This window comes from Agelaius phoeniceus, chromosome 36 (genome assembly GCF_051311805.1).
Source record: "Agelaius phoeniceus isolate bAgePho1 chromosome 36, bAgePho1.hap1, whole genome shotgun sequence".
In the NCBI taxonomy this organism is placed as follows: domain Eukaryota; kingdom Metazoa; phylum Chordata; class Aves; order Passeriformes; family Icteridae; genus Agelaius; species Agelaius phoeniceus.
Genome location: NC_135300.1, coordinates 667,035 through 677,670, shown reverse-complemented (window position 1 = coordinate 677,670; position 10,636 = coordinate 667,035). Strand labels below are relative to the sequence as shown.

The window sequence follows — 10,636 nt, the reverse complement described above, 5'->3', positions numbered from 1 at the left end:
GTGAAGGACCGTAAACAACATGGCCGCCATCTTTGGGAAGGGCGGAATGGTTTCCTTCGCCATCTTGGGAAGGACCGGAAAAGTCTTGGCGCCCTCACGGAAAAGTACCGGAAATGTTCTTGTCGCCATCTTGGTAAGGGCAGGAAACGGTGTCGTTGACGTTTCAGGAATAGCAGGAAGGGGAGACGCCGCCATCTTGGGGAGGACCGGAAGAGCTGGGCCGCCATTTTGAGAAGGGCTTGGACTGGGCCTGACGCCATCTTGTTGAGGTCGGGGTCCAGCAGCAGCTGGGACGGCCCAGTGACCCCAAATCCCCCCAAACGGGCCCCAAATCTCCCCAAAATGTGTCCCAAATATCCCCAAAAATAAGCCCGAAAATTCCCAAAAGTAAGCCCCAAATCCCCTAAAAAATTAGCCTGAAAATCCCCAAAAATGAACCTGAAAACCCCCAAAACTGAGCCCCAAATTCCCCTAAAAATGTTCCCCAAATCCTCCCAAAAGTAAACACCAAATTCCCCAAAATTGGTCCCAAATCCCCCAAATTTGCCCTTTCTCCCCTGCACCCCAAAATTCAGGACATCACCTTCAGCCTTGCTCTGCCTTTATTGGCGATTCCTGATTTTTGGGGGATTTTAGGGTGGATTTTTAGGGGTTATTTTTGGTGTATTTCTGGCTGGTCCCTGAGCAGATTTTTTGGCTATTTCTGGGATATTTTTGGGTGGAATTTTGGGGTTAATTATGGGATTTTTGGGTCACTCAGCAGAGCCCTTGTGCCTCCTCTTGGAGGGCGGCACCAGGCGTGGCGGCGTCTGGGAATCCCTGACTTTGGGGGATTTCTGGGTGGAGTTTTGGGCTATTTCTGGCTGTTTACCGAGTGGATTTTTTGGCTATTTCTGGGTTGATTTTGGTTGGATTTTTGGGGATTTCTCTCACTCAGCAGAGCCCTTGTGCCTCCTCTTGGAGGGCGGCACCAGGCGTGGCGGCGTCTGTGAATCCCTGACTTTGGGCTATTTCTGGGTGGATTTTTGGGGTTAATAATGGCATTTTTGGGTCACTCAGCAGAGCCCTTGTGCCTCCTCTTGGAGGGCGGCACCAGGCGTGGCGGCGTCTGTGAATCCCTGACTTTGGGCTATTTCTGGGCTATTTCTGGCTGGATTTTGGTTGGAATTTCGGGGATTTTGGGGTCACTCAGCAGAGCCCTTGTGCCTCCTCTTGGAGGGCGGCACCAGGCGTGGCGGCATCTGGGAATCCCTGATTTTGGGGGATTTCTGGGTGGATTTTGGTTGGATTTTTGGGGATTTTGGGGTCACTCAGCAGAGCCCTTGTGCCTCCTCTTGGAGGGTGGCACCAGGCGTGGCGGCGTCTGGGAATCCCTGATTTTGGGGGATTTCTGGGTGGATTTTTGGGGTTAATAATGGGATTTTGGGGTCACTCAGCAGAGCCCTTGTGCCTCCTCTTGGAGGGCGGCACCAGGCGTGGCGGCGTCTGGGAATCCCTGATTTTGGGCTATTTCTGGGTGGATTTTGGTTGGATTTTTGGGGATTTTGGGGTCACTCAGCAGAGCCCTTGTGCCTCCTCTTGGAGGGCGGCACCAGGCATGGCGGCGTCTGGGAATCCCTGACTTTGGGCTATTTCTGGGCTATTTCTGGGTGGAATTTTGGGGATTTTGGGGTCACTTAGCAGAGCCCTTGTGCCTCCTCTTGGAGGGTGGCACCAGGCGTGGCGGCGTCTGGGAATCCCTGATTTTGGGGGATTTCTGGGCTATTTCTGGGTGGATTTTTGGGGTTAATAATGGGATTTTTGGGTCACTCAGCAGAGCCCTTGTGCCTCCTCTTGGAGGGCGGCACCAGGCGTGGCGGCGTCTGGGAATCCCTGATTTTAGGGGATTTCTGGATGGAGTTTTGGGCTATTTCTGGGTGGATTTTTGGGGATTTTGGGGTCACTCAGCAGAGCCCTTGTGCCTCCTCTTGGAGGGCGGCACCAGGCGTGGCGGCGTCTGGGAATCCCTGATTTTGGGGGATTTCTGGGCTATTTCTGGGTGGATTTTTGGGGTTAATAATGGCATTTTTGGGTCACTCAGCAGAGCCCTTGTGCCTCCTCTTGGAGGGTGGCACCAGGCGTGGCGGCAGGTCGGCCGGCAGCCCCCGTCCCTCCAGCTTGGCCCCGATCAGGTGCCCGGCCAGCGCGAACTCCTCGTGGTCCAGCATGCCGTCCCTGTCCACGTCGCTGAGCTGCCAGATGCGGCCCAGCACCGAGCTGGGCAGGTTGCTGGCCACCATCCAGCCCTTGGCCCTCCTCCCGCTCAGCTTGCCCCCGCTGGGCGCCAGCCCGTAGAAGATCTCGTCGTACTTCGCCTTGTCCTTCATCACCACCCACTCCTCATCGTCATCGTCGTCATCCTCGTCCTCGTCGTTGTCGTCGTCCTCGGAGCCGGCGGCGCCGAAGGGGCCCAGGGCTCCGTCCAAGGCTCCCCCGCGCACGCCGGGCTCGCCCGGGGCCTCCTGGGCCAGCAGCGGGGCCAGGGCGGGCAGGTCCCGGCCCAGCAGCTCCTCCAGCTTGGTCAGGAGCCGCTGCTTCGGCCGGGGCAGGCGGGACAGGTCCTGGGCCAGCAGCTGCTCCTGGGGGGACGCAAATGGAACAAAAAATCAGCAAAAAAAAACCAAAAAAAAAAAACCAACCCAGTCGGTACCAAAAAACGCCATTAAATCACCAAAAAACCCCATCAAATCAGTAAAAAACCCCAGCAGATCCCATCAGATCCCAATAGAACCCATCAAATGAGTGAAAAAAATTGGGTTTTTGGTGTCTACTGAGGTTTTTTTGGCCAATTTTTCAGCTGCTCCTGGGGGGACACAACCGGAAAAAAAAAATCAGCAAAAAAAAAAAACCAAAAAAACCCCAACCCAGTAGGTACCAAAAAATGCCATTAAATCAGTAAAAAACCCCATCAGATCCCAGCAGATCCCAATAGAACCCATTAAATCAGTGAAAAAAATTGGGGGTTTTGGTATCTACTGGGGGTTTTTTTGGCCAATTTTTCAGCTGCTCCTGGGGGGACACAACCGGCACAAAATCAGCAAAAAAACCCCCAAACCATCAGGTACCAAAAAATCCCATCAGATCACAAAAAACCCCAGCAGGTCCCAATAGAACCCATTAAATCAGTGAAAAAAATTGGGGTTTTTGGTATCTACTGGGATTTTTTTTGGCCAATTTTTTCTGATTGTCCCCCTCAGGAGCTGCTGCTTTGGCCTGGACAGGTGGGACAGGTCCTGGGCCAGCAGCTGCTCCTGGGGGGACGCAACCGGAACAAAAATCAGCAAAAAAAAAAACAAAAAAAAAAAACCCAACCCAGTCGGTACCAAAAAACGCCATTAAATCACCAAAAAACCCCATCAAATCAGTAAAAAACCCCAGCAGATCCCAGCAGATCCCAATAGAACCCATCAAATGAGTGAAAAAAATTGGGGGTTTTGGTATCTACTGGGGGTTTTTTTGGCCAATTTTTCAGCTGCTCCTGGGGGGACACAACCGGAAAAAAATCAGCAAAAAAAACCCCAAAAAAACCCAACCCAGTAGGTACCAAAAAACGCCATTAAATCAGTAAAAAACCCCATCAGATCACATCAGATCCCAACAGAACCCATCAAATGAGTGAAAAAAATTGGACTTTTGGTATCTACTGGGGGTTTTTTGGCCAATTTTTCAGCTGCTCCTGGGGGGACACAACCGGAACAAAATCAGCAAAAAAAAACCCCAAAACCATCAGGTACCAAAAAATCCCATCAGATCACAAAAAACCCCAGCAGGTCCCAATAGAACCCATCAAATGAGTGAAAAAAATTGGGTTTTTGGTGTCCACTGGGGGTTTTTTTGGCCAATTTTTCAGCTGCTCCTGGGGGGACACAACTGGAAAAAAATCAGCAAAAAAAACCCCCAAAAAAACCCAACCCAGTAGGTACCAAAAAACCCCATTAAATCAGTAAAAAACCCCAGCAGATCCCATCAGATCCGAATAGAACCCATCAAATGAGTGAAAAAATCCGATTAGATCCCAGCAAAAGCCATCAAAGCACCAAACAACCCAGCAGATCCCATCAGATGGCAACAAAAGCCATTCAATCAGTTAAAAAACCCATCAGATTCCAACAGAACCCAAAAAATCAGTGAAAACCCCATTCAGATCCCCCGGGATCCCCTCGGGCTCACCTGGATGTGGGCGCAGTCGGGCAGATCCCCGGGCGGGATCCGCTGCTCGCTCTGGATCCGGCCCAGCAGCGCCGGCAGCCGCTGCTCCAGGCGCCTCCTGCGGCCGCCCGGCAGCGCCGGCAGCTCCTCCCGGAGCCGCCGCAGCAGCAGCGCCTGCACCTGGGCACAGGGATCAACTGGGATCAACTGGGATCGACTGGGATCAACCCAGAGATCCCACAGAGATCCCTCCCTGCAGCTCCTCCCGGAGCCGCCGCAGCAGCAGCGCCTGCACCTGGGCACAGGGATCATTGGGATCAACTGGGATCAACTGGGATCAACCCAGAGATCCCACAGAGATCCCACAGAGATCCCTCCCTGCAGCTCCTCCCGCAGCCGCCGCAGCAGCAGCGCCTGAACCTGGGCCAAAGGGATCATTGGGATCAACCCAAAGAACCCACAGAGATCCCCCAGAGATCCCACAGAGATCCCACAGAGATCCCCCCTGGCAGCTCCTCCCGCAGCCGCCACAGCAGCAGCGCCTGCACCTGGGGGCACAGGGATCACTGGGATCGACTGGGATCAACTGGGATCAACTGGGATCAACCCAGAGATCCCACAGAGATCCCTCCCTGCAGCTCCTCCCGCAGCCGCCGCAGCAGCAGCGCCTGCACCTGGGGGCACAGGGATCAACTGGGATCAACCAGGGATCCCACAGAGATCACAGAGATCCCATAGAGATCCCACAGAGATCCCTCCCTCCCTGCAGCTCCTCCCGCAGCCGCCGCAGCAGCAGCGCCTGAACCTGGGCCAAAGGGATCAACTGGGATCAACTGGGATCAACCCAGAGATTCCACAGAGATCCCTCCCTGCAGCTCCTCCCGGAGCCGCCGCAGCAGCAGCGCCTGCACCTGGGGGCACAGGGATCGACTGGGATCAACCCAAAGAACCCACAGAGATCCCCCAGAGATCCCTCCCTGCAGCTCCTCCCGCAGCCGCCGCAGCAGCAGCGCCTGAACCTGGGCACAGGGATCATTGGGATCAACCCAAAGAACCCACAGAGATCCCACAGAGATCCCCCCTGGCAGCTCCTCCTGGAGCCGCCGCAGCAGCAGCGCCTGCACCTGGGCACAGGGATCAACTGGGATCAACTGGGATCAACCCAGAGATCCCACAAAGATCCCACAGAGATCCCTCCCTGCAGCTCCTCCCGCAGCCGCCGCAGCAGCAGCGCCTGCACCTGGGGGCACCAAGGGATCAACTGGGATCAACTGGGATTGACTGGGATCCCACAAAGAATCCCCAGGTCCCCCAAAGCCACAGAGAGCTCCAGGGTGGCCCCAAACCTCCCCCAGATCCCCTTGGATCTCCCTCAAACCCCCCTCAAACCCCCAAAACTGCCCCAAATCCCCTCAAACCCCTCAGGCCCCTCACCTGCACCATCCTGGCCCTCTTGACCAGGTCGTTGAGCTTGCGGCGCGCGGCGTTGCGCGGCAGCAGACCCCCCAAATCCCCCTCAAATCACCCCAAAAGTGCCCCAAACCCCCCTCAAACCACCCCAAAACTCCCCTAAACCCCCTCAAACCCCCCCAAAGCCCCCCAAAACCCCCTCAAACCCCTCACCTGCACCATCCTGGCCCGTTTGACCAGGTCGTTGAGCTTGCGGCGCGCGGCGTTGCGCGGCAGCAGATCCCCCCAAATCCCCCTCAAATCACCCCAAAACTGCCCCAAATCCTCCCCAAACCCCCCCAGACCCCCCCAAACCCCCTCAAACCCCCCAGGCCCCTCACCTGCACCATCCTGGCCCGTTTGACCAGGTCGTTGAGCTTGCGGCGCGCGGCGTTGCGCGGCAGCTCGCGGATCTCGCGGAACAGCGCCCGCTCCTCGGTCTCCAGGAGGCGCCGGTGGCCGTCCTGCAGCAGGGGCCGGTCCCAGAAGGAGCCCACGAACACCCGGGGCACCTCGGGGGCGTCCAGGGCGCGGCCCAGGCCCCAGAGCAGGGCCCCGTAGACGCGGAGCAGCTGCTGGGCGCCCACGGCGTCGGCCTTGTTGAGCACCACGCGCAGCTTCTCCTCGTGGCCCCGCAGCGCCGCCAGCGCCGCCGCCAGCTCCTCCGACACCTCCAGCTTGTGCGCGTCAAAGAGCAGGATCACCAGGTCTGAGCGCTCGGCAAACCAGCGCAGCACCGCTGGGAAGTCATAGCCTGGGAAAGGGGTGGGATTTGATCCTGAAATCCCGATAGAAAACCCTAAATCCATCCTAAAACCAGCCCTGAAACCAGCGCAGCACCGCCGGGAAGTCATAGCCTGGGGAATATATGGGATTTGATCCTAAATCCATCCTAAATCAACCCTAAATCAATCCTAAAACCAGCCCAAGAACCAGCGCAGCACTGCTGGGAAGTCATAGCCTAAAACAGATGTGGGATTTGATCCTGAAATTCCGATAGAAAACCCTAAATCCATCCTAAATCAATCCTAGAACCAGCGCAGCACCGCCGGGAAGTCATAGCCTGGGGAATGTATGGGATTTGATCCTAAATCCTGATGGAAAACCCTAAAACCAGCCCTAGAACCAGCGCAGCACTGCCGGGAAGTCATAGCCTGGGAAAGGTGGGATTTGATCCTGAATCAACCCTAAATCAACCCTAAATCAATCCTAGAACCAGCGCAGCACCGCCGGGAAGTCATAGCCTGGGAAAGGGGCGGGATTTGATCCTGAAATCCCAATGGAAAACCCTAAATCCATCCTAAATCCAGCCCTAGAACCAGCGCAGCACCGCCGGGAAGTCATAGCCTAAAAAATGTATGGCATGTGATCCTAAATCCATCCTAAATCAACCCTAAATCAATCCTAGAACCAGCGCAGCACCGCCGGGAAGTCATAGCCTGAAACAGATGTGGGATTTGATCCTGAAACAGCCCTAAATCCATCCTAAATCCATCCTCAATCCATCCTAAATCCATCCTAAATCAATCCTAAAACCAGCCCAAGAACCAGCGCAGCACCGCCGGGAAGTCATAGCCTGGGAAAGGGGTGGGATTTGATCCTAAATCCAGCCTAAATCAACCCTAAATCCATCCTAAATCCATCCTAAATCCATCCTAAATCCAGCCCTAGAACCAGCGCAGCACCACCTGGGGGAAAATGTGGGCTTGGATCCTCAAATCCCAATGGAAATCCCAAATCCTGCCCCAAACCACCCCCATTCCCAAATCCCTTTTCCCTCCCTTTTTCCCTTTTCCTCCCCATTCCCGGCCATTCCCAAATCCCTTTTTTCCCCATTTTTCCCCTTTTTCCCCCCTTTTCCCTTTTTTCCCCCTTTTCCCCTTTTTCCCCCTTTTTCCCCATTTTCCCCCCCTTTTTTTCCCCTCCCCCCCTTTCCCGCCCCTCCCCCCCTTGGCGCCGTCCCCGCATTTTGGGGTGGGGGAGGAAGCGGGGGGGGAGGGGCCGGGGGGGGTTGGGCCCCGCCCGGAAATTTTGGCGAAATTCCCGGGAATTCGGGGCGGCCCCGCCCCCGCCCGGGCACAATTCCCAAAAATTAAAAAAAAAACCCCCAAAAACCGCCTCAAAATGCGGCCCGAACACCCCAAAATATCCCCGAAAATCCTTAAAAATTCCCCCAAAAACGCCTCCAAATCCATCCCGAGCACCCCAAAAATCCCCTTACAACATCCCAAATTCCCCAAATCGCCCCCAAAATCCCCAAAACTCCTCCAAATCCATCCCGAGCACCCCAAAATATCCAAATTTCACAAAATCTCCTCAAAATCTGTCCCGAGCACCCCAAAACTTTCCCTTAAAATTCCCAAAATTCCCCCAAATTCCCCAAAATGTCCAAAATTTCCCCAATTCCCCTCCCCAATTCTGGGTCCCCTCCCATGAGATTTTTTGAGGGTTTTTTGGGGGTTTTTTTGCGGATTTTTTCGGCTCTCCCCAATTTTGGGGACCTCTCCCCAAATTCGGGGACCCTTCCCGAGTTTTAGGGACCCCTCCCCAATTTGGGGTCACCTCCCCAAATTCGGGGTCCCCTCCCCAATTTCTCAGCGCCCCTTTCATCCCAATTCCGGGTCCCCTCCCATGGGATTTTTTGGGTTTTTTTGTTTTTTCTGGGATTTTTTTGGCTCCCCCAATTTTGGGGACCCCTCCCCAGTTTCGGGGACCCCTCCCCAATTTTAGGGACCCCTCACCCCTGCAGAGGCTCTGCCTGGGCCCCGCCAGGATCCCGGGGGTGTCGATCAGGGTGAGGCTCTCCAGCACCCGATTGTTCAGCGTGGCACAAACGAACCTGGGCAGGGGGGGCAGGAAAGGGTTAAAAAAATCCCAAACGAAACCAAGAGAAACCGAAAATAAACCCCCAAAAAAACTGCCCCAAAAAACCCAAAAAACCAAAAACAAAAAACCACCAAAATAAACCCCAAAAAAACTCCCCCCAAAAAAACCCCAAAAACCAAACAAAACCACGCCAAAATTAACCCCAAAAAACCCCCAAAATAAACAAAAAAATTTTCCCAAAATAAACCTAAAAAAAGGAGAAAAAAAAGAGGGAAAAGGGGGATCCCAGGATGGGTCTTGGGGTGGATCCCAGGGTGGATCCCGGGGTGGATCCAAGCTCAGCTCCTGCCCCATCTTGCACCTGATCCCAGCCCCAACTCAACCATTGAGGAACCCAAACCTGGTGGATCCCAGCCCAGATCCCTCCAGACAACTCAGGGTGGATCTCAGTTGAGGAACCCATTCCCAGAGGATCCCACCACAGATCCCAGGGCGGATCCCAGCCCATATTCCAGGGTGGATCCTGATGGATCCCAGCCCCAACTCAACCATTGAGGAACCCAATCCTGGTGGATCCCAGCCCAGATCCCAGCCCACCCCTCAAGGTGGATCCCAGCCCCGCTCACCGGTTGAGGAAGCCGTTCCCGGTGGATCCCATCCCAGATCCCAGCCCAGATCCCACCCCTCCAGCAGATCCCACCCCTCTCACCAGTTGAGGAACCCATTCCCGGTGGATCCCAGCCCAGATCCCATCCCAGCAGATCCCACCCCTCTCACCGGTTGAGGAACCCATTCCCAGTGGATCCCATCCCAGATCCCATCCCAGATCCCATCCCAGATCCCATCCCAGATCCCACCCCTCTCACCGGTTGAGGAAGCCGTTCCCAGTGGATCCCACCCCAGATCCCAGCAGATCCCACCCCGCTCACCGGTTGAGGAAGCCGTTCCCGGTGGATCCCACCCCAGATCCCAGCAGATCCCACCCCGCTCACCGGTTGAGGAAGCCGTTCCCGGTGGATCCCAGCCCAGATCCCAGCCCAGATCCCACCCCTCCAGCACATCCCACCCCTCTCACTGGTTGAGGAAGCCATTCCTGGTGGATCCCACCCCAGATCCCAGCAGATCCCACCCCTCTCACCGGTTGAGGAAGCCGTTCCCGGTGGATCCCACCCCAGATCCCATCCCAGATCCCACCCCAGCAGACCCCACCCCTCTCACCGGTTGAGGAACCCATTCCTGGTGGATCCCACCCCAGATCCCACCCCAGATCCCAGCAGATCCCACCCCTCTCACCGGTTGAGGAACCCATTCCCGGTGGATCCCAGCCCAGATCCCATCCCAGCAGACCCCATCCCCTCTCACCGGTTGAGGAAGCCGTTCCCGGTGGATCCCATCCCAGATCCCACCCCAGATCCGACCCCAGCTGATCCCATCCCCTCTCACCGGTTGAGGAACCCATTCCCGGTGGATCCCACCCCAGATCCCATCCCAGATCCCACCCCAGACCCCACCCCAGACCCCACCCCAGATCCCACCCCTCTCACCGGTTGAGGAACCCATTCCCGGTGGATCCCATCCCAGATCCCATCCCAGCAGATCCCCATCCCCTCTCACCGGTTGAGGAAGCCGCTGCCGAAGGCCTCCAGCTGCCGGAAGGGTTTGCTGGGATCCAGCACCAGGGCGTTGCCGGGGATCAGCCCCGGGCCCGGGCCGTGCATCACGGCCACGAAGCCGTCGGTGCTGGGCTCGGGGCCCAGGCGCGCGCCCGGCACCGGCTCCTCCAGCAGGTACCGGATCAGGGAGCTCTTCCCGCTCGAGCACTGGCCCAGCACCAGCACCATGGGCTTGGCCTCGAAGTCGCCGGGGCCCAGCGGGGGCCAGCGCAGCCCCGCGCGCCCGCAGAGCCGCTCCAGGGGCAGCAGCTTGGAGCGGTACAGGGAGCCCAGCGCCGCCGGCAGCGCCGGCTCCGACACCGGGACCGCCCCGCGGGGACGGCGCAGGCGGCGGAACATGGGGGGGATAAATGGGGGAGATAAATGGGGGGATAAATGGGGGAGATAAATGGGGGGAGATAAATGGGGGGGATAAATGGGGGGGATAAATGAGGGAGATAAATGGGGGGGATAAATGGGGGAGATAAATGGGGGGATAAATGGGGGAGATAAATGGGGGG

At 56.5% G+C, this 10,636-nt stretch overlaps 1 protein-coding gene across 2 annotated transcripts; it reads right to left on the bottom strand.

Moving 5' to 3' along the window:
• Positions 1 to 584: 584 nt before the first annotated feature.
• Positions 585 to 10,500, bottom strand: LOC129134077 (EH domain-containing protein 2-like). Of its 2 annotated transcripts, XM_077193021.1 has the most exons (6): positions 10,078 to 10,500; positions 8,379 to 8,476; positions 5,979 to 6,391; positions 4,210 to 4,368; positions 2,118 to 2,618; positions 585 to 1,984 (listed from the first exon to the last, which is right to left on the bottom strand). In XM_077193021.1, the coding sequence occupies exons 1-6, from the start codon at positions 10,473 to 10,475 to the stop codon at positions 1,940 to 1,942; spliced, it is 1,614 nt and encodes a 537-aa protein (XP_077049136.1). In that variant the 5' UTR covers positions 10,476 to 10,500; the 3' UTR covers positions 585 to 1,939. The 2 variants fall into 2 exon arrangements, with proteins under 2 accessions (XP_077049136.1, XP_077049135.1); XM_077193020.1 differs by having other exon boundaries at positions 585 to 2,618.
• Between the last annotated feature and the right edge of the window lie 136 nt (positions 10,501 to 10,636).

What these genes read in the sequence shown, in the direction of transcription:
- LOC129134077 (XM_077193020.1), bottom strand. Translation starts at nt 10,475, where the DNA reads ATGTTCCGCCGCCTGCGCCGTCCCCGCGGGGCGGTCCCGGTGTCGGAG. An exon ending in CAGGCAGAGCCTCTGCAGGG is followed by an intron (nt 6,392 to 8,378) that starts GTGAGGGGTCCC and finishes CCCCTTTCCCAG; the next exon opens with GCTATGACTTCCCAGCGGTG. An exon ending in AACGGGCCAGGATGGTGCAG is followed by an intron (nt 4,369 to 5,978) that starts GTGAGGGGCCTG and finishes CCCTGTGCCCAG; the next exon opens with GTGCAGGCGCTGCTGCTGCG.